A 24,303-nucleotide genomic window follows, 5' to 3' on the forward strand; every position below is an offset into this window, starting at 1 on the left:
GGGGGTAAGGGAGAGAGTGCATACACCACACTTACCACAGTACCTGTAATGTATGTACTATAATATAATAGTGCTCAATAGATATTAGCCAGTAATATTCTTACAACAGCAAAAATGGCTGTGATAATGAAAAATTCAAAATCCAGGGCTCTTGACTCCAAGGATATTTTTTAGTCAGAACTGCTGCCTCTCTTGTAACACATTCTCTTTATAGAGTGAGACAGGCAATTCAATGGACTAACAGCACGCCTTCTCTCACCATGACTGTGCAATAGATAAGAGTACCTCATTCTAAAAAATGCAAGACATTATTTTGTTTCATAAAATCTTCCGGAATACAAATGTGACTACCATGTAACCACGTATTAAAATCTTACTATAATTATATATTAGGAGACTAACTGAAAGGCACAATGGGAACTCATACTTACTTTCAATTTCTCCATCGAGTCCCTGGAGAAGGTTTTACAAGCAGCGTCAATTTCCTTTCCTATCACACCAAGAATGGATTCCTGTTCAGTCTCCAGACAAAGAAGTTGATCCTTGAGCTGCAATCTAGCCTCTTCCATCCTCCTTAAGTGCTCTTCTTCGTTGCTTATCTGTTTTTCCTAAAGCATTGATAAGAAATAAAAACAGAATTATTAAGTGGAAGCAAGAAACACCTGCAATATCTGTACAACCAACTCAAAGAAGTGTAGTAGAAAACAGACCTGCCTCTGCGATCCCTTCACTTTATTAAACAAAACATTCTGCCTACTCATTAACTGAGGTCAAGTTATAGAGATTTCTCAAGTTAAGGCATGGCGGGAACTGGTGAGTGGATACATGGCAAAGAAAGTTATAGTAATTCTATAACCAAAAGAGAAAAAGGAGTTGAAAAAAACCTCTTTCACCATTTTAATAACATAATGCCATTCATGGATCAGAGAGTAAAAGCTGATGCCACAAACTGACTTTGAGCTTTCAACAAGTATTAGTAAAACACTAGAAAATGTAAATGTCAAATAAGATAGTGTTAGTTTATTTCAGAAAAAAATGTGTTACTACCTTTATCTCATCAAAACATAGTTTTTAAAGTCTAAGCTTTCAAATGGAGTCATACTACAGAAATGCTCTGAGTCATGAAAATTTGATAAACGCAAGATGGAGGTACTGTTCAAGTAAGCAAATATATTTAATGAAAATGGGTTTATAAGGAACCCTTTAAGAGATTATTTAACAGATTAGAAGGACTTGGGGGCCCCCTTTAGACAAAGAATTCTTTTTCTTTTCTTTGTTTTTTTATTTTTTTTGGTGAGCAAGATTGGTCCTAAGCTAACATCTGTTGCCAACCTCCCTTTTTTTGCTTGAGGAAGATTGTCCCTGAGCTAACATCCATGCAAATCTTCCTCTACTTTATATGTGAGATGCTGACACAGCATGGCTTGATGAGCAGCATGCAGGTCTGTACCCAGGATCTGAACCCATGAACCCCAGGCTGCTAAAGCAGAGCACACAAACTTAACCACCATGCCTCAAGGTCAGCCCCAAGGCAAAACAATTCTTAATCACTATGATTAACCGATTTCATTACCAGAGAAATTCAAGTGGTATTGCACAAGGCATGGAGCAAAATAACAGACTCACTAGAATTGTAAGTATAAAGAGTGGACCAAAAAAGTCACGATGGCTGGCCAGTCTTGCCTTCCAGTCATCACATAGTAGCCCAATCATCTTTACCCACCCAGTAAATACAACACAAACAGGAAGATTATGTGGTCAACAAACCCAGCTTGAATTTAAAATAACAAAGAGGTCTGCTCAATGAAAATTAATCATGAAGGTAGAATAGTATGTTAGCAGAATAATCACATGTATTTCCTTTTAACTTACTTTAAAAAATGAATGAAACACCCTCTGCCCCAAAGAACAAAGTCCTTTCACAACCTGTCTTCTGCCCGTCTCTCCAGCCTCATCTCCCTCCTTTCCATTCTCTCATACTTTAACTACTTGCAGTTTCTCAAATATGCCGACATGTGTCTCCTCTGACCACATCTGATGTATAGAACTCTGCCTAAAGTTGCCCTATTTCTAAATGGAGCTGGTAGCGAAGAGACAGGATTTATCTTGATGAGCACATCATTCTGGTCTGGATCTCAGCTTTGTAAATACAGGAACTGGATTTTTCTTTTCTTTTTGGTACTCTGAGCGGAGCCATCCTTCAGCAGTAGAGTAACATTAAGCTCACATTAAGACTACTGTACAAACTAGAATGCCACTCAATTAACTATATTAGGTCACAATGAAAATCATAACTGCCATATGGATCAGAATGCTCGTGTCAGCATAACCTGTGCATTTTCTCCCTCTGGATCAATCTAGATGGGAAGGCAAATTATAATCAGAACGCTGCTTAATGAACAGGAAATTGGAGCAAAGGGAGTTTGTTCTATAAAACAATATTTAAATGGCATCACGCCAATGGCAGCCTGGTGTGTCCATCTTCACATCAGGGATTTACAAACCACAATAACAAGAGCGCTCCATTCTCTTGGATAGTGTCTAGATGGAGACTAGCGAAATACATCTCCCTAACTTTCTCCTTTGTCCACATTCAGTTTCTGCCCAAAATCTCCCTTCTGGTTAATTCAACATCTCTTTAGATATATTGATATCTTCACTAAGTCTTGTTCTCATCTAGGAGCCTTTCTGAAAAATTAACACTTGGCTCTGAACAATATTCGATGATTTTATAGTTTACTTACTAGAAAGCAATCTTACACTCAAGTCCCTAGGTGAGGACACTTCCCCTGGACTGTTGTTATGTACCTGCACCTATACATCTTATCCTTCAAAGTTTATCCTTCAAACCCATTCTCCTTTCTTTCCTGATCTCCCAACACTGAATGTTCCCACAGCATATTATTTATATCAGAGTTTAAAAAATGCATCAAGCTGTAATATAATTATTTGTTTTGGCACCTGTCTCCCTCAATAAACTGTGAATTTCAGAAGACCACAAAACATGTTTATAATCATCTTTAAACTCCCCAACTTTGCTCAATAAGTGATTTAAACATTTTTTGAAGGCTCAAATTCAACACCGCAAAGATCATTTCATCAATTACCGTGAAGATCACTACACTCAGAGGCTACCGAGGCATGCTAGGAGGTTCCCTCTATACACACACAGGCCTCCAGATGCCGCAGTGTTCTCGCTGGGGTGATGTCAGTATTTGTTGGCCCTATGAATGCAGGAGCCTTATCTATCTTGTTCAGGGGTTACTGACGTATTTAGGGACACTGTTCCTAGTCTAAATCCAGGCAATTCACGATGATGCTCTATTTGATTTTTCTCTTCTTATTTTCCTCACAGCCATTTTTCTTTAATTTACCATCACTTCTCTTTGCTCTCTGTTGACTCTTATTAATAAGAAGACAAAACTATTTCCACATTTTGATACTCTTAAGAATGTTGATACTGTCAGAAAGGCTCTATAAGTTCAGTATCTTTAGCAAAGACTGAAAATTTCATGACCCACTTCACTATCCTCTGTGAGACAGTTAGCATGCCATATCCAATCTCCCTTTGAAGTAAAACTCACAGAACTGTGAACTCACAGGGACCTTCAAGATCAGTGGATTCAACTAGCTGTTCTTTCAGGAATCTCTTCTTTGACATTTCTGACAGATGGTCATCCAACCGCTATAAGACCAGCTCAAGTTTCAAGGAAGCGAGTACTCGACAAAACTGTAAAATCTCTCCATTAGTTTAAGTTCTATACTTAAGAACTGAAGTAAATAAATGAATCCTCCCCCATTAATAAGTCTTCTAATGTTCCAGATAAAGATCCACGTTCTTTTATTTAACTAAGTTTCAGACACTGCATCATACCGCTTCTCCATCCTCTGCCTGTGCTCCAAGACCCTAAATGTAAGAGATAAGTAAACTCTTCCATTCTGTACTTAAGTAACTGTAATTTGATTTATTCACCCATTCAACAAACTTTTATGGAAGACGTACTATGGCCAGACATTCTTTTGGGTACAAGGGATAGAGTGAAGAAGACAGATAAGGCTCCTGCCCTTATAGGGCCAACAAAAATCTCCACGAAATTTCATCACTTTTGTTTAGTCCCGTTCTTCAGGCTTGCGAGTATCTATTTGAATACTACTTGTGGCACCCAATGAATTAGCTCTTTCTCCCAGTTTCACATTTCAGGAACAGCTCTACCAATGGACAAGCACAGCTAATTCTGCGGGAGGAGTGAGAAACCGGCTGACATTAACCCAATTATCCTGTCTGATTTGGGGTATACAGATTAATAAGGGCAGATGATAAGATTTAAGCACTATTATGTCTAGTCCCTGGTCTTCAAGCAAATTCGGAGGGAACAGTAATTCTACAACAAGATTAACAAAAAGCTACCACATTTCTAGAGACCCAGAGACGAGACAAGGTATTTTAGAGATCGTTTAGGAATATGAAAGACACAGTCCAGCTTCAATGTTTCAGAGTGAATGGACACAGATCCCTGGGTCTTGGGACTATAAGGAGCTTCTTTGCAGGGGTGAGGTGGGATAGATATAGATGAAGCTAACTATAGCAGTCTATGTGATCCAAGAAGAGAGATATCCTAGACCATGGCTGAGTTTGAGAAAGAAGCTTAGAGAACAAACCCAACCTTTAATTTTACAAATGAGGAAATCAAAGTTCAGACAGACTAAGTAAGTTGACTAAAGTCAAAGAGCCTACACCCTATAACCTAAGTCCCCTGACTCCCTGACTAGTGCTCTCTATTGAAATGCTGGAAAGGTCGAATTGTTAAAATTGCAGTTTAGAAAACCAATGTGAAAAACTCAGAAAGTTGTCAGCAGGTTATGTGGGGATTAATGTAGTCTTAAAGTGGGAAGAATAACTCAAAAAGTTATTTCTGAATGAGCCTTATCATTACAAATGAAAATATATGATATATTGGCAAATTCAGAAAAGATCACAAAAAAAGGAAAAAAATCCATCAAAGACACACAATAACCTAAACTTTTAGGGCTTATCCAGCTACACTGGACATGTACCCTGTGTGCACATCAAGTAGACTAATAACACACTAAGCAAGGTATGATTCCACTGTTAAGACAGCAAAGGTTTTATGAAGCTTCCATTTCAGAACAGGAAAGGCTTATATTGTTGACATATGGGTCTAAGGAAATTAAAAAATAATACTGCTAATAATTTCACCATACACACATGCACGCACACACACACGCTATTTACTGGCTTGATCAATGGACCTGTAATTCAAAGGATACGAAATGCTCCTCTGATTATATAGTTGTGTTTCAGCACACTCTTTACAACTCAGAACATTCACTCTCCCAAAGGCTGTAAAAATTATAAGGAGGGGCCGGCCCCGTGGCCAAGTGGTTGAGTTTGCGGGCTCCGCTTTCACGGCCCAGGGTTTCACTGGTTCGGATCCTGGGTGCGGACATGGCACCGCTCGTCAGGCCATGCTGAAGTGGCGTTCCACATTCCACAACTAGAAGGACCCACAACTAAAATATACAACTAAGTACTGGGGAGATTTGGGGGAGAAAAAGCAAAGAAAAAAAAAAAGATTGGCAACAGTTGTTAGCTCAGGTGCCAATCTTTAAAAAAATAAATAAATAAAAATTTTAAAAAATTATAAGGAGATATAATCTTAATAGAAATAGAACAACTTCAATAAAACTAGAGCATGTCCAAAATGTTATCTCCTTGGTAAAAACTTATGAGATTCCTTCAATGTCTTAAGAGTTCCAGAAAAGCCACTTTACTTCCAATGTGGTCTTTCCATGAAATGAAAACAGTTCTTCACACACCCTAACAGGAACATTATAGTAAATAAAGCACAAACACACACAACTAAACAAATCATTAATTGAAAAGTTATAGTTCTTGCCTTATTGAAAACTAACTTGAATAAGCACATGTGACAACATTTCAGCCCCAAGGCCATCTTTAATACTTCAGCGGGGGTTGGGGAAAGATAGGATAAGAGGTAGAGAGAGATCAAATAATATTAAAGGCTGAAATTAAAATTAACACAATGTAATTCAAAGTTATTGGAAGCATGGCTTGTTGAAACTACAGACCTGCACACATCACCTAAAATGTTTTGAGAAGGAATATTTCTGTAACTCAACATAACTGTTATGCCTAGGCCTTAAATCCAGGACACCAGCATTACAAGGCAAATTATGAAACCATCCTGAACAAAAATTGGATCTGCCTGGAAGCCATTTATCTGACTCCCTAAAGAAGGCTCACATTACTTACACCAACAGAGTTGACCCAGCTGCAAGGAAGTTAAGATACAATATGAAATGCCAACCAAGGCAGAAAATGCAGCACGACTACGAGAAGGATCTGCTACGGATGTTCCAGGAAATCTGAAAAGAGTTTGATCTAAAAAATTACCCCACTGCAGTTCAAACTGTCTTTTAAAACAGCCAATAAATAAATACATAAGACATTAAGTGCTGGTTACACCATAACTCCTTTTTTCAAATTTATTTCTTAAAAATAGAAGACCTTATATGATGGTGAACTTCTTAAACTCAAAGTATGGCTATATATTAAACACTTAGACTGATAACAGAAAATAAACAAAAAACAAAGTAAAGCAACAACAATTCTCAAATCAATAGATCAGAGCAGTTTGCAAAAGTCTCCATGGATTCAACCTATGTATATCCTTTGCCATCTGTGAACCCAACACTATTCAGGAATAAAGAGGACAATGGAAGATCATTAACTAAATTTTTTTTAAATTTTTTATTTTTTCCTTTTTCTCCCCAAAGTCCCCTGGTACATAGTTGTATATTCTTGGTTGTGGGTCCTTCTAGTTGTGGCATGTGGGATGCTGCCTCAGCATGGTTTGATGAGCAGTGCCATGTCCGCATCCAGGATTCGAACCAATGGAAACACTGGGCCACCTGCAGCGGAGCGCGCGAACTTAACCACTCGGCCACGGGGCCAGCCCCTCAACTAAATTTTTTACTTGTTATACAAGTCCAATAACATGCACCTCCTTCCTCACCCACATAGATATTATAACAAAAACAGAGAACCTGACCTCTTAGGAGCACTAGGTGCCCCTTCACTATGCTCCCACAGCTCTTTACACAAGCTTCTGCTCTAGCACTTACTATTATGAGTGTCTTTTACATCTGTCTCCTCCCCAGTCTGTGAGTTCCTCTAGGGCAAAGATCTTAGTCTTCTTCATTTAAATATCCCAGAATGAGTAGAGTATCTCATACAGCAGTCAACTGATAAATCTTTCTGGAACATAAATTCCCTTTTATGTTCCATTCATTCCACAGGATTTTTCTGAGTGTATTCTCTGTGTGCCAAGCATAGCAGACCCCAACTATACAATGAAAAAAAAACCCCACAATCTCTGAACTCAACTTCTCGTGTTTCAGTAAGTTTGTTTTTGCAATAAATTAATTAGCAAACTCATTGAGGGCAATCATCTTGTCAGTAACAGGCTATTGTAACCATCAAGGAAAGTTGATAACACAAAAGTAAGTATTGCCAGTGGTAAGAAGTAATCAGATGCAGAATAAATTTTGAGGACAGAACCAACAAGATCTGCTGATGAATTAAGTATGGGTCCGTGTGTGAGAGAATGTGATGGTTCTTTATTTGTATTTAGTAAGCAAACGAACACTGCAATTCTTACTAGAAGATTGGTTTCCTAAAATAAAAATGTGAGCATTTTGTGAGTTAGATATACCCTTCTTTCTCCTCTGTAAGAAGATGCTTTATACTAGTTCCTTCAAAGGAGGGGAAGAAGCTACAATTAATTAGCATGTTAAGAGCAAGAACTGAGAGTTTTAGTAAAACAGTAGAATAGAAAAAATGGCAAAATTAGAACACTGGATACATGATTTGATGCACGTTAAAACTTGGGTGTGGAAGACTTTCCAATCCATAGCCTGGTCTTAGGCAGGCTGAGGAAAGTTATCCACAAGGCGGAAACCAAAAAATGTAAATTCATATTTAAACTTCTAAGCTCATTTAAGGAAATTATTCTTGCCTCAGGCTTTTTAGTATCTTTTTCTAGGAGAATACTGAGCAATACAAAGACCATTGGCAGCATAATCAAAAAGGTGTTAGGATATGTATTGGACACATTTCTAGAAATTAATATTCAAAGCTGGAAACAAAAATACCTCTAAAGGGTATTTTATGCATTCATTAAGTTTTAGGACCATTTTGTAATTATTACATATTTCTCTTAAGTCAAATGCCTGGAAACAGAAATAACATTAGTTATTTAAAATCAGCCACTTTGGTGCATTTCTACTTCTGAAACAAAATATGGACAAGGGAACAAACAAATAGAGTTTCAGATTATGCATTTGGAACGAACATCGTTTAATTTTCAAAAAGAAAATTTATCATTCATCTCCAGAGAAACGTTTATAAGCTTATATTGTCTTTTAAAACCATCAGGATTTCTTCTTCTCCTCTTTTTTTCTTAAAGGATGCTTAAGCACGCATTTATTCTTATGAAAGAATATGAAAAAAAGGTTTAAAAATAAATCTCTAAATAATATAACTCATGTATGCAATAAGCACCTCCTAGTTGTTGTTTTTTCCTAAAATTTACACAATATTGCTTGCTCAACATAAAACGACAAAATAGATTGAGTCAATAAACATTTTAAATGGTGATGAAAGAACAACTCAATGAAAACAAACCTGGATATTCATTTTTTGTTTCTTTTTCGGGTCTACCAAAGCAACTAGGACTGCTTAACTGCAAGTTACAGCACTGAAACAGACATAATATAGAACACTTCATGTGGGCTATTCCCTGTGGCTTTCCACACTACAACCAATTGTAGGCACTATGATTTAGCCTAATTCCTACACTAAGGGTATCACTCACAATTTCAAAAGTAAATGAAATCAGACTCATAGGACAGGATTTTAAAGGAAAGGGTCTACTTTCCTCTCAAGCCCCTGGAGTTAACAAACACTCAGTGAGTTAAGGACTAAATGGCAGGGCTCTCAATCAAGTTCAAATCAGGGGCCGTAAAGATGCAAACTTTGACTTCTCTCCTTAAATTCATTTAAGATCAACCTCTGATTGTAAACGCTTGGTAGAGAAGTCACTGCCAACGAAACAGGGTTTGAAACTGGCTTCTCCACACCTGTATTCCATTTTGAAAAGCAGAGACCAAATGTACTTCTCTACGCCTTTATTTCTTGCCCTGCCCTCTGCCACAGTTCTGTGTATAACTGCCCTCCCCTGCATTGTATAATCACTTCACCTTTGCATGCTAAACTTGAGTCTTAACATCTGGCATAGTGTTTGCTTTATACATGGTGAGCCGTCTGATGTTCAGCCAATTCTACGTAAAAATCAAGGACTACTCTGAACTTTATAAGTGATTCAATTAAAAGCTCTTTATAAATGACAAATGCAAAATTTATAATTTGACCATTAATTTGACCATTTTATTATTTTCATCATTGTTGTTCTCTAGCTTGACAGAAATCTGACAGGAAATTATTCGTAACATCCTAGTTAGTGTTTACTTAGAGTATCTGGTTTAAATTTGCCTCCAAATTAATTTGTAGTAGCTACAGCTTTATTTTTCTCACATAATTTAAAATAGGTGAAGCACCAAAGAAAGAGCATAGTCTGCCTAAAAATGGCCTAAAGTGTAAACAAAGTCAATGTGAGAAGTCAATAGTTCATTTGCTTCTCTTTCTTTCTTGTTCTTCTAGAAAAAACAATTGAATTCAAAGAATTCTGTCTGCTACTATCACAGAGTTCTTACTAAAAATAGGGAACTGTGATTTCACAAAGCAGTGAACACTTTATAGACATCTGACAATCATATATATTTTTCCACATCGTGGAAAATAGCAATTCTAAACAGATGGTCAAATTAGAACCAAAACACAAAATTAAACAACGCTGATTCATTTTTTCCTGTCATAGATATCTTTTATGGGGAAATATCAGGTTTTAATTAGATTTTTTAACAAAATTAGTGATGACGCCTATTCCGAAATTTGTGTCAGACTAAAAAAATAAGAGTATATGGTAATCTGTTGAATATAATAACCCTAAATTTAAATTCGACACTAAAAGTTCAATGAAAAGACACAAATGTGAGTCATTTTACTGGCAGTAAATAAATGGGAAAAATACAAGGAATTTGTGCTCATATCCTGTTTCCACCACAAGCTATGCAATGCTAGGCAAGCCACTACACAATACTATCAACCTCAGTTTCCACCATCTGTAAAAATGGGCATCATGATTACACTTGCAAATGAAAATTACAATTACCATTTTTTAAACATTCACATTTTGTATAAGAAAATCATTTCCTAAGCGTTTTTATCCAACACAGCCACAGCTTTAAATATGTTACAAAGTGTCACTTCACAAACGATTTAAATAAAGCACTTCATGGGAAGAAACAAAAATCCATTTCTATGAATCCTGATCTTTTCAACATTTAATTTCCTAAGAACTGCTATAGCCTTAGATGTCTCACAATTTGTGGTCTTAAGACGTCTCCTAATTGTTTCATCACAGTTATTCTCATCTCCTGAAAGAACTAATAATAGAAAATAAGGTCCTTTGAAGGAGAATTAAATATAATTATGGAAATAAGCAAGTATTATATGAGATAGCTAAGCATCCCAGATAACCTACATAATCTATATACTAGCCAGCAATGGTTCTTATAGATTCTGACACAATGGAAAAAACAGGATTGGTAAGCCTGAGTTCTAGTCCATTTCTAGCAATGGGCTGCTGGGAGCTCTTAGGCAAGTCAGTTAACTCTTTGGCCCAGAATTACCTCGTCTATAAAAGATGGTGTTCAGAGCTGATGTTGTTTAAGGTCCTTTACACTTCAGAATTACACTGACGCCAAATATTTTAGGAAATGCCACCTCTGACATAGCAGTCCAGGGCTACCTCCTAAACTCTGAGACAATGCTTGCTAAAAACAAAAGCTGGCACGTAGATTTTTGTGTGGCAGAAAAACAGAAATTACTGAAGAATCTTCCAACACTGCCATGGCTGGCTATAACTACAAGGTGTGTGTACCCATATGACACCATCTCCTTTAACAGAGGAAGTTCCATGCACAATTGAGATTATGGGTGGATTAAAGGAGAAAAGTAAAATGAGAGGAGTAGATATCTCTGGCTTCCTCCAGAGGAAATTTTGGGGTATCTAGCAGTAAGAAGCCTATTCTCATAATTCTGCTTAGAACTAAAACAGTAGCAAATACAAATGAAAGCTCCAAATGTAGAAAGCACTAGATCATACAGGATATAAATTACTTGATCTATAAATTTCAAATAGAAAAAAAAGAAGACACAGATAATGTAATCAACAATTAAAGAATGCTACATTCACCAGATGAAATAATGGGTGGCAAATAAACTTCATTTTTTTTTTAAGATTGGCACCTGAGCTAACATCTGTTGCCATTCTCCTCCCTTTTGCTACAGAATTACTTGGAAAGCTCTACAGAGATGTCCAGTATCATTAATAAACTCATCTCTACTTTAATAAAAAACTTTAAAAAAATTAGATCAGATACAGGTCTGTATAGGTAAGACATTTAAAACCTTCACTATCTAAACTTTGATGCTGACTTGCTGAGCAAAATTTATTTAATTATACATTAACTCTTTGGGGATTTACAGATTCCAGTGAAACCAATAAAAATATTTTTCTGATAGAATAAACAGTATCATGATTTTCCAGGTAAATGCCAGAAGAATAAAAAGATTAATATTAAATAAGACCGTTTTAGAACAAAGGAAGAAATCAAGTATTTTCCTCTAAAATTTTAAGGAAAAGGAATAATAAATTTTAATGATACTATAGATGAAAGAAAATTCTATCTATAACATTTCACGAGAGCATTTCCCTGGTAAGAAGCTCATAATAAAGTCTGAAATGCATACGTAAAAATTCTTTGGGTTGCATAATACTTGTTCTCTTTGTCATGTAAAATTGAAAAATAACATTTGATGTTAAAGCAAAGTCAGATGTTGGAAAAAATGTATTTTATTACCACATATCATCATTGAATACATGAGGAAAATATGCTCAAGTTAGTTATTTTGTACATATATACTAACAGCAATCTTCTACCCCTGATTAAGACTGCTGGTGCTAATGCTTTATTTGTACTTTCATGCAGTTTTAACATGTCTTAGTTTACCAAGTGGTAACAGGAGAAGACATAAAAACCTAAATCAAAGTACACAGTCAAAATAGTAGCAAGACGTTTAAAAAAAAAAAGAGGGGGAGTGTGCATTAACGGCATAAGTAGTAGCTTCATGTATTTATGTTGGGGATGGACATGCAAGAATACTACTTTGGTAAGTAAGCAAGAAAGGCTGCTCTTTTGATTATAGCAAGGTCACATCAGAAACCCCTTCGATCCATAAAGCCCCATTTATCAAGTTCATTGCAGTGCTTAAATAGTAATCTTTGGGCTACAAGCCATAGGGCTTTTTTCCACTGAAAACGTATTTTTGTCTTGTTTTCTTGTTTTTATTTCCCCCAGTCTGGCCAACACACACACACATTTTGTGTGTGCTTGTATATATATAAAAATAGAGAGAGAGAGAGAGAATGTATATATATCCATAAGCTATCCATATTTCTTTATCTACATATATATACATATATATGCATGTATGTACGTGTATGTATATAGACACATACCTCTTTACCCACAATTGACTTATACATTGCCTATGTGTGTCAGGCTCTGTGTCTGGTCTTAGGGATGGAAAAACAACCAAGATTTCGTTCCTGTCCTCAAATAGCCAACACACATATAAAACTGCCTACCTCTTTGGTTTGCTTAATACACATGCCCTCAGTATCACTTGCTGCTAGAACTGCCAGCTCTTTCACATGGGTCCCGCCTGTGAGGACCATCTGTCCAAGTGATTCAACACTTGGAACAGTGAGATTCAACACTTAGAACAGTCTGGTTCTAAATTTCCAATCATCGTGGTTCTTCAGTAATTCTTACTCCCAGTTCCCTGGCCCTTAACTAAGTAACACATTATTAGAAGGACCATCAGCAGTCGATCAATACTTGCTGATTGCTTGACTGCTTGGTTGAAACATTTATCAGCCTATATTTGGAAACATAACAGTAAAAAAAATGGCAGCTACTAATTAATAGATTATTAGATATCAGAATACTCTCTACCAAGCATTTTATATATTGTTTCACATTTAATTCTATAGTAGAAGTAATATTATACCTATTTTAAGGATGATAAAATTGAGGCTTTGACTTTTAAGCAACTTGCCTAAAGCTCCAGAGCTAGAAAATGATTTACACTCTAAGTCTTCCCATAGCCACTAATGCTATACCATCTCTCAAAGAGAAAGGGCCTATCTGCGGACGGCCTGACACAAGGAAATTTTGACTCATAGTATACTAAGGAACGGATCATCCCAAACAGCTAAGTCATCAAAAGTACATAACAATCACATACACAAAAAATAAATATTCAAGAAAAACAAGCATATAAGCTGTATATATTTAAGTAGTGGTGGGTCTCTGTTTCTTTAAGATTATTCACCATTTTAGACTCCAGAGACATCCTTTCTCTGCCTTAACACCCATTGTTAGGACTCGACTATACAGTTTTAACAACTGAAAGGGATTTTGTTTTTAATGATCCCACCGTAAGCTTTCAATTGCAGACCTGTGCCTTGTCTGTATCCTATCCTCAGCATCCACCACAATGCCTGCTACACACTAGATGCTTAATATGTAGCAATGGAAGACAACCATTAACTCCTGAAACTCTGTTCTAAGGCGAATATGCCACTTGTATGATGTGTGATAACACATATATATCTGGAACATCACAAATAGAATCAGTGAGGAAACATTTATTTTAAGCAGAACAAGGTAAACTTTACATTTTCAATCTATCAAATTTTTCACCTCTATTTCTTAAATGCAAATAAGTAAATATAAAACATGTTAACACAATCTTCTGGCTAAAATTTTAATTGTGGAAACGTTGGAAAATTTAGCATTATCTCCACAGCAACTACCCCCTGGCAACCGATACATTAAATATGTGTGAACATTAGATATAATCAAAACAAAGCATGACATAAGAACTAAATTGCACTGGTTGTCAAGGTTGTGGACCTAAATTTAGCAACGCAAGCACATTTAATCATCAACCCCAAACTAACTTATATTTGATTTCCTCGATTTTAACAATTACTAGAAATATAAAAAATATATACAAAACATAGTAAATTTTGCAAACAATGAAAAGAGGAAAAGACGAGCACACCATTATGAGAGTTTCTTCCAAGATGTTTATGAAGAGTTTTACGACACCCCGTCCAGAGATAGTGCCTTCATCATAGATTTTAGTAACCCTTATCAAGCATAGGATTCATTTGGCCCAGTCTGAAACTGCCTTATCCTACTATCCGTACTTCAATGGTCTTTTCTATATTTGACTTCTATTACACTCAGTTGCAAATCCTTTTAGGAAGTTGGTGGAATAAACAGAAAGCAAATTTAAATATTCTATCTTCTATTTTTAGTTGACTTTTTGCCACAAAAGTAGTGACTCTCTAGAAGTCCCTAGTAGTCTCCCCAATGCCTGATATATAGCAGAGACTCAAAGCAAATTTACACGTCTACTGACAGGAAAGCAGTGAGCTTGCTGGGGATGTTTCAAGGTTACCAAGCGTCTTAAGCTTCAGTCTCTCCACTGCAAAAATGAGCATAATAGTAGGAATTTCACAAAATTCCTATCAGCACTAAAAGTACTTAGCAAATAGTGAGCATTTAACTATTACATATTTTATTTTGGGCCTCAGTTTCCTCATAGGTTAAATCAATAAAATCTAACCCAAAGAAACGTGAGAATTAAATCAGTACACATATGTAAATCAGTTGGCATAAATGCCTTACATACAATAGGTCCACAATAAACCATAATTTTTTTCTTTGCTACCTTGCCTCTAAACTCCTATTTTAAGATCCAGAAAAAATTTAAAATCAAATGTATTAGAAGGTCACTGGTTTGTTAAAAGAATAAATATCACAGCATTCTAATAAACGTCTAGAATTTTTTTCTGGCACCAATACAACTTTCCTATGAAAGATTACAATTAGCATTTATTAATACATAAAATATGTTCTAGAAGAAATAGTAGCAGAAATTCAATAAGTCTTTTAAATTAGAATTCATTCATATTTTTACCTTTTCTTCTAGTTGGTCCTTCAAACACTGATATTTTAGCTTCAGTTTTTTGTTCTCATTTTCATTCTGGGTTAATTCCTCTGTCAGCCTGTCACACTGTGATTTCAACTTCTCTACCTGACAACGATGGACGTTAGCCATATTCTTATCTTCTAAGCTTTCTGCCTGAGAAAAAGGGAAGGAGAAAAGAGAAAGTCCACTAGCCACAGCCAAATTGTACACCAAACAAATTACACTTACATCAGTGGGCAAATACTTCAAGATCCTGCTATCTCCAAGCATTCCTACAGAAACATACACAAGGGAAATGCTCTTTGCATTTATTCAATCACTCCTTAGTGCTCACTGAGCACTGACTAAGTGAAAGGTACCGTACTAGGGGCTGGAGATAGCAGATGTGACCAGCAAAAGAGACAGATACAACACTCAATTTCTACAACGATTGAGAAGTGCTTAATAAACGTGTTTAAGCGGGGATTCATGGACACTAACTCTGCTGAGAGGGGAAGGAGTTACCAGAGAAGTGTCCCAAAAGTGGAAATTCTATGAGATAGTAATGACTGATCAGTTTCCGCATCTATAAGGGGCTTAACAACATTCCTATTCAACTTACCTCCCGGTTTTTGTGAAAGAATTGTGTACTTTTAGTACAAAGTAATTATGGAAACCACCTTTCTGGGCTAAAAAGATTATGAATGGTAGCAGCCAAGAAACTACAAATAACTTAATAGGAAAAAGAGTTAACTATTTATTATTTCAGTACCAATAGTGTAATAAAGTAACTGATTTTTGATCTTTAGAATATAACCAGAATCAGCTTTAAAAAAATTAGGAATAATCTATTCTGCATGAGATTCAATAAAGATTTACCAGGTATGTGAATTTCAAGACTCTTAAAATAACAATGTAAACACTTACTATATGTCAGGTACTGCTTCTAAGATCTTTTTGTATAGTTTTTCCTCATATCGTCCTCACAACCACCTGACCAGGGAGGTACTATTATTTCCTGCTTTATTGAAATCGAAGCACATAGACACTAATAACTTGCCCAAGGGGACCTAGAAAGTACAGAGCCAGGAACTGAACCCAGGAATTCTCTCTAATGTCCATGCTTTTAACTACCCTGCCACACTGCCTTTCAAAAGGTACATACACTATAGGATTTTAAAAACCAGCTGGGTACAACTTGCAATGCTAACTGGTCAGACCTACCAGTTACTAACAGCCTGTAAGCAACAACACATAATTTGTTTAAAATAAATGTTTTAATGCCTAAAATATATCTGTTTCTTTTCCTTTTTATATGTGTTTAATTGAGTATGTAGAAACACAATCATTGGAAGCAATTTCCTGAAAGGAAGAAGTTCAGTGAGTTTTAGACAAAAATCTATATTTTATTCACCCCACAAAATTCACCTAAGATTTGACGTCACTTTAAATTAACAAAGGAATTGATTTTTTTATGAGGAATCCTCTATTCTCAACTCAAAAACAAATTTACAAAATAAACTCTCTCATCAGGAAAATTGTTCAATTATGATTTTAACTTTCAGTAGAATGCTTTGGCTTTTCTTTATGTCTTATAAAAAGCATAGGTAGGGGGCCGGCCCGGTGGCACAGCAGTTAAGTGCACATGTTCCGCTTTGACAACGCGGGGTTCCCTGGTTCAGATCCCGGGTGCAGACACAGCACCATGGGGCAAGCCAAGCTGTGGCAGGTGTCCTACATATAAAGTAGAGGAAGATGGGCATGGATGTTAGCTCAGGGCCAGTCTTCCTCAGCAAAAAGAGGAGGACTGGCAGCAGATGTTAGCTCAGGGCTAATCCTCCTCAAAAAAAAAAAAAAAAAAAAGGCATAGGTAGACAGGGCCAGCCCCGTGGCGTAGTGATTAAGTTCACACGCTCAGCTTTGGAGGTCTGGGTTGCTGGTTCAGATCCCAGGTGTGGACCTACACACTGTTTATCAAGCCATGTTATGGCAGGCGTCCCACATATAAAGTAGATGAAGATGGGCACAGACATTAGCTCAGGGCCAATCTTCCTCAGCAAAAAGAGGATTGGAAGCAAATGTTAGCTCAGCACTAATCTTTCTCAAAAAAATAAAATAAAAAAGTGTAGGTAGAGAAGGTTTCCTCTTAAGGCAAGTGATGTGCTGGAGCCAGCTTATAGAGACTCTCAAGAACCAGCTGTGCTCATCTCTTCCCAACTCTGTCCCTCTCTAGTGACATCTTGCTTGACAGTCTGAAATCAGCCAAATGGAAGTATATACACCCCTGAACTTGGCAAATGCTACAAACCAGGTTTCCCCCACTAACCCTGAGACCCTATTTAAAACATTCACCAGCACACCAATGCCTAACTTTGACTAAGAACTTACTTCTTGTTGTGGTTTTATTATTACATTTACATTTTATTTGGGGGTTTATAAAGTGATGTCACATCACAAAAACCCTGTGATAGACAAAGACATTACTATTCCCAATTTTATTGACGAGGTGCAAAAAAGGTTAATTGACTTGACCAAGATCATATGGCCAGCAAGTGGCAAAAGTATAGAACTCCAATCCTTGGTCTCTTGATTCTAATAAAAGGCTCTACAAAATGATTTTTGTTGAAATTGTAATGAGATGATAATCCAATAACCTTCATATATTAATAGCAGCTAGAGTATTTCATTAAAATATTTTACATTTAAGTTTAAAAATAGGCATGAGAAGGGTAGTTCTAGATGGGAGAAAAAATATTTGTGCAGAGAAAAATTATGTGTAACATACCAGCACTTACTAAACTCAGGAAAAGTAATAAATGAAGGTGAAGCTGAAAGACGAAGAAATATAACATTTATAGAGCTGCTTGTCCAAAGCACTCTTGTACATAATTCAGTATACTAAATCTTCTGTGATGACCAATGTTATCAATTCCTTTTAATTATTGTAAATAAGTAAAAAGTATAGGATTATATTAATGAAATAGCAAGAGGTGGAGGTTCCTTATGGGTAATTTATTCAGTTTAAAAGGAAAGTGCCGGGCCTCTCAAGACCTCTGCTTCCTCTTTTTAAGCTCTTGTGCTGCTTTTGTGCCACATTAAAGAGTGGCTGCCAGACCCTCCTGGATCTCAGTCTTCCAAATTACAAAAAAACGTCTAAAGTTTTCAGAAGACCTACAGAATACTTCTACATTATATATTCTTTACATGCAGGTTGATTTCTTAAAGCCTTATTGTCATCTCTCTATATGTGAATACGAAAGACTTCCTAAAGGAAGGACGAGGAAATCAGTTTTCCCACATTACAGAGAGAAGTCCAAACCAGACAGATCACAGAGCAAGTCAGGAGCAAATCCTCTGATTTCCAGCTTTTTTAAACATTTGAACCCAACATCCACTGAATATCTTTTGTATGTCTAGAACATTATGCTAGACACCTGTAAGATGATACAAAAATGGCTAAGACCTGATGCCTGACCCAGTGGAGACATAAGAACATACAACAAACCATGATATAAGGCAGCCTAAACGTGCTGTACTAGAGGTACTACCAAAGAACTGTGGAAACAGAGGATTGATTTATCCCAACCTCAGTTGAGATACAGTCCAAATTCGGTGAATCAATAAAAGAAGTGAAAAATTAATCGGGCCTTGAAGGATTAGGCAGCTTTTCTCCTCCTGCAGATTGGGAGAAAGGACAATCCAAACGAGGAACAAGCAGTGAAAAGTATGTGTGGGAGACGGTTGCCTATTCGTATGAGGAATGCTGGGGAGCATACAAGGCTCCAAATGTGGACAATTCAGGTGGGACCATATCAAGGAGGGCTGGACTAGAGTTGACACTTTGTTCCAGAGACAGTAAATAATCAAGGAAAGTTTTTGAGCAGGAAGTGATACACTCAGAACTGTGTTTTGGGAAAGGAAATCAGGTGGTATCTGAAGGTTGAAAGGGAGTAGTTGGGGGTAGAAAGACGAACTAAGGAGGAAGTAGGAAAGCTACTTAGAGCCATGTCTGGGAAGTCCAAATTAGCAGCTCATATCCTATTTTCTACTATGACACATGATATATTGTTCATATGCCAATGCATTCAGGAGCAAATGTAATTTCTGTCAAGCAGGCTGTCCCTCATGACTTCATCTCCCACTCAAGAAAGCATATCACAGGGTGAGAATTATGTTCTTATAGAGATGATCTCGAATCTGAGCCAATTGATTAAATTATTACTAACTCCTGCTGACATGTATGATTATCATACAACCTAAATAATGGCCATGAGAGCAGAAATAGGTCAGCAATAGTGAGAAAAAAAGGAGGGTGTAGTTTCAATAATGCTCTCAAGAAAATGCAAGCTCCTTGAAAGCAGCATTTCTCAAGCCATGACCTAACAAATCATTACATACTTGTCCTCATGCAAAAACCCTGCTTTCCTTTGAGATTCACATATTCCTCAAGGAAGGAAACCCTGCCTTCTTTGCTGGCAACCGCTGACTCACCAGTCATCCTCTTCAGTGAGGTTTTTGGCGCATGTTCAACTAATGCCTTCACAATAGCATCAGAAATACCCAAACATCTATCCAGCAAACATCCAAGTTATCTGACCTGTCCACTTCAACCACCTTCACTCACATTCCACAAGAACAATCCACTGCCTTACCGCAGCTGGCGCCTTAACTCTGAAAATTTAAACTCTAACGTAAGAATTCCAGGACAAATAAGCAACCTACGATCACAGATTCTTGTCCCTCCACTCTCATTCCTTTGCCCACGATACTTCCTCAATGTTAGCCACGTGGCAATACATTGCACACTCCCAGACTAGCCTCATGCAGTTTGCTACACCAGTCTTCAAAGCAGTTTACACCTTCACCACTCATAAATTACTTACTGTACTGCTGCTCCACTCTACTTCAGAGGGAAGAGAGACTATCAGTCAAGATTCACATCAACAACCCCAGGCCATCCCTATAAACTTACCCAATCCTACTAGTTTCTTTCAAAACCTTCAGAGGAAGATATGGCCTGTCTCCTGTTGAATGCTATCTACTGTTTTTGACACCCTCCTCCCTCACATCTCCTCACGGACCTTCTCCGCCAATCTCTGACAAATGGAGGAAGGCTTTTTTAGTTCTGGTTTTAGCCTGTCTGCCATATTTGACACTCTTGACTATACTATACCTTTCTTGAAATGTCCTGCCTGGGTTTCCAAGTTTCCTTTCTCTTCTGGTTCTCCTCCTGTCTCACCTATGGTCCTTTAATCTTATTTGCTAAAACCTCTTTCTCAATTCTTCCATTAAACACTGGTGTTCCAGAGTTTCGTACTCTTCTTTTGCCCTGCACGATCTCATCCAAATCCCATGATTTCAACTATCACCAATGGGTTATTGGCTCCCAAATATTCAACTTTAATCTCAACTTCCTCCTCAACTGCTAGCCCATTATATAGTAAAGTATTCTACTAGACTTTCATGGTTAGGCTTAAGGTCCTTTCTCCCTAAAATTATTCTCTCCAAATCTGCTATTCTGTCTGTACTGTCTACCTTGACAAATAGCCTCACTATCCACCTAGTCACCTAAGTCTATATCTAGTCATCCTTGATTCTAAAACTTTTCCAGTACAGCAATGAACATTGGCACTTGACTACCTGGGTTCAAACCCTGTCTTACTACTGTCTAACTGTAAGACCTTGGGCAAGTTACTTAACTTCCCATGTCTCAAGTTCTCCTCATCAGAGAGAAAATACCATATAATCTGCAGAGATGACATGAGTATTAAATGATTAACACATGTAAAGTTCTTATAGTAATGACTGGCACAAACTAAGCACTGAAAAAATGTCTACTAGCATTATTATTCTTGTCACAGCCAATCAATCAACATACTATATATATATTTTATTTTATTTAAAATCAGCTCTTCTTCTCCACATACCTGATTCCACTTTTATTTATGTCCTCGTCAACTCTGAAGGACTATTAAAATATATTTCATCAATATTAAGACAAACGTTTTTTCACATTTTACCATCTCTGTCTCGGGATGCTGTCTTACAGTTGATAGCATGTCATGTTTGCATAGGCAGTATTTTTTTTTTCTTAGAAGCACACAACAATGATGCATCTTACAACTAATAGTGTCTTAGGTTCAATGAAATACAGTAAAGATTTCTTACCTATTCTTCCAGCCTCCATTGTGCACTGCCTACCCCAATTAATGGCCCCAAATCCACTACTGCCAGGCTATATAGGACTAGGGAAGAAGTCATAAAATAGCTGAAAGCATTCTACAAATGTCAGCTATTTTAATACAACTTCATTCTTTATCGTAAGCATTTTTATGGTAGTTGCATTTCAAGGAATTTTGGAAAAAAATTATTATATTAACCTTTGAAGATTTATCCACTTATTCACCTATTTAACAGATATTTAAAATGTTCCAAGAACTGTTCTAGGCACTGGGAATACAGCTGTAAACAAAACAGACTCAAATTCCAGTCCTCATGGAGTTTTCATTCTAGTAAAGGGAGATTAAGAAACAAATAATATGGACTCTATATCATATGATGATAAGCGCTAAGGAGAAAAAATAAAGCAGGAAGGAAGGATAGATTTATCACACTCTTGACAATCAGTTTATGAAATGATTCCCTGGCATGGTAATAATGCTAATACCATAAGACCTTAGGAACATTTCTCCAAATGCAAGATCTCAATTATGCATTTACCCAGGCAACTTTGATTTGGAAAAGGAGTATATCTCAAAAGCCTACACAGCCCAAAAGTTGATCCACATTAGGTACCATACAAATAAGGACTGTGGTTATAGCTTCTATGGCCTTGCCAAGTCTTTGCCTTTTATATTTTAGGAGGTCATAAATGTTGAATGAGGGCACGTTTCAGGTCTACGACTTACTGCCACCTCTGCCTTTCCTAAACTCCCAAAATAGCTAAATGTTCTTTTTAAAGGGCTTCAATGCTCTGAAATAGGTGCTCCCAGGTGGCCGCTATAACTCATTTCAACCTGGCCGAACAGGCATGAATAAGCCTTTTTATCGCTAGTTTTATCTTCCCTTCAGTGCATGGGAATACAGAATGATCTCTAAAAGTTTACGCTTTATTAACTTCATGAGCCACCAGAAAAATGCCTTCAGTATCATCAGGATAATTCAGCTCAGGTACCTTCAGTGTCCTAATATGATCCTCAGCCTCGCTCTTTTCTTTCTTGAAGTGCTTCATCAGCTCCTGGATATTTTGTTCGTGTTTCGTTTTCACACTCTGCAATGACGATGTGAGATCTTCCAGCTCCCTCTGGTGAACATCTCGTTCTAGCTTTAACTGTGTAATGATTGTAGTTGTTTCTTCATCTCGGGATTTTGCCTGTGTCTGGAGGTCAGAAAGGTTCTTAAGTACCTCTTTCCTGGCTCTCTGTTCCTCGGCCAACTTATTAGCGAGATCTGCCCTGATGGCACTCAAGTCCTTGATGGCCTCTTGCATCTCAAGAAGTTGAGCTTTGTCCTTGGCCTGGCTCTTCTTTAGCTCTGCAATTTCTTCCTCCAGGTGAGTTTTCTCAACTTTCATCTGGCTTTGAATCTTATTCTGCTTTTTCAGTTCACTTTCTAGCCTACTGATGGTGTCCACAGAATCCTTGACTTCTAGTTCAAGGTCAGCTTGATGCGCCTTAACATCACTTAGCTTCTGCTCCTTACAGTGAAGCTCCTCCTCTTGGAGGGCACGCTTGGTTAAGACTTCATCTAATTCTTTCCGAAGATTCTCCATTTGTTGTAACGCTGCATAAAGCTGGTTTTTCAACTCATCCTTTTCTTTTAGAATCTATAGGGTTAAAAATATAAAGCAAAGGAAAAAATAATGTAAAATTTACCATGGACACTGCCAGAAAACAAAATCCACAGAGACAAAAAGTTCATCAAATACTTGATTTTTTTCCATTTTTTAATAAAAGATCATTTTTAGCTAAGAGAAAGGAAGAAAAATACAATCACCCTGAAGTAGCACCACACTGAAATATACATTTCAGATTTTCATCACCAAAACACATCAATCCTTGATCCTAAATAATTATTTACATGTAAGATAAAATTGAGCATAAGAATAGGGAAAGAAAAAGACTCCTATTATAATTTACCAGAGGTTGAAATAATGTAGTGTTACTTAAAATGATGATTTGCATTTCAATGGCACACTTTCAAAAAGGAGAAACCTCAAAACAGATACGGAAGCAACACAGGGAAGCATGCAGATACCATCTAAGAAAGGTTATGGTACAATCAGTCATTATTAATAAAATAATGTCAGTAGTGACAAGATACATACCAGTATGTAACTGGGAGTCTCAAAGCCCCACAAAGATAGAAATGAGATTAATTTAAGATGAGGACAGGTTGGGAAGGGACTCAAGAGAAAAGTCAAGGGACCAGACATCCATCACCCTCTGCCAGCCTCTTCAGGGGATTAGAGTCTACACCGAGGGACAGAGGCCAAGAATCAACCCTCTCATCCTCTCCACTCACCAATACAAATGCAAAAGTCAGCAGCCAAGGAAACCAAGAATGTTTTCCCTCCCAACACTGGTACCCAAAACAATCTCCCTACCTATTTACTGATGCCTGCCATGGCTTAAATCCGGAGGAAAAAAAAATTAAGACTCCCATTTCAGAATGACAAATGAGTTAAAATACAAATACTTGTCAGGCATTCTATACTTTACATTTTATAATTCATTACGAAACAATTCATGATAAAATGTAATGAAAATTACTCCAAAAGAATATTTTTCTCAAATCCCTCTCAGTTTTAACAGGGAGAAACAGCATGAAGCTAACATGGAAATAATCAAAGGTGGTGATTAAGCAGTTGAGCTCGGACCAGAGAGAAGTGATTTGATTCTCAGTCTAGTCATAAGTAGTTCTTTGGCCTTAAGGACATTATCTTTATAAAGATAATAAGAATGATAGGGTTGTGAAGACTACTGAGAAAGGAGAAACAAAAAGTGGGGGTGGGATTTAAGTTCAAGGAC

The 24,303-nt window shown here is 37.0% G+C and overlaps 1 protein-coding gene across 12 annotated transcripts in view; it reads right to left on the minus strand.

Moving 5' to 3' along the window:
- Nucleotides 1-24,303, minus strand: part of CEP128 (centrosomal protein 128) — a 381,907-nt gene that overhangs the window by 229,253 nt on the left and 128,351 nt on the right. For 8 of the 12 annotated variants that reach the window (XR_011431914.1, XR_011431913.1, XR_011431912.1 and 5 more), the window contains 3 exons: nucleotides 22,449-23,099; nucleotides 15,284-15,448; nucleotides 432-608 (listed from right to left, as the gene is read on the minus strand). Coding sequence is in view for 9 of the 12 variants with exons in the window: in XM_023628198.2 (XP_023483966.2) it covers nucleotides 432-608; nucleotides 15,284-15,448; nucleotides 22,449-23,099 (993 nt within the window). In the remaining 3 variants the exon portion in view is untranslated. The remainder of the gene's footprint in view (nucleotides 1-431; nucleotides 609-15,283; nucleotides 15,449-22,448; nucleotides 23,100-24,303) is intronic. The other 4 variants (XM_070249369.1, XM_023628199.2, XM_070249368.1 and 1 more) reach the window with 1 other exon arrangement.

Source organism: Equus caballus, chromosome 24 (genome assembly GCF_041296265.1).
Source record: "Equus caballus isolate H_3958 breed thoroughbred chromosome 24, TB-T2T, whole genome shotgun sequence".
Lineage (NCBI taxonomy): Eukaryota > Metazoa > Chordata > Mammalia > Perissodactyla > Equidae > Equus > Equus caballus.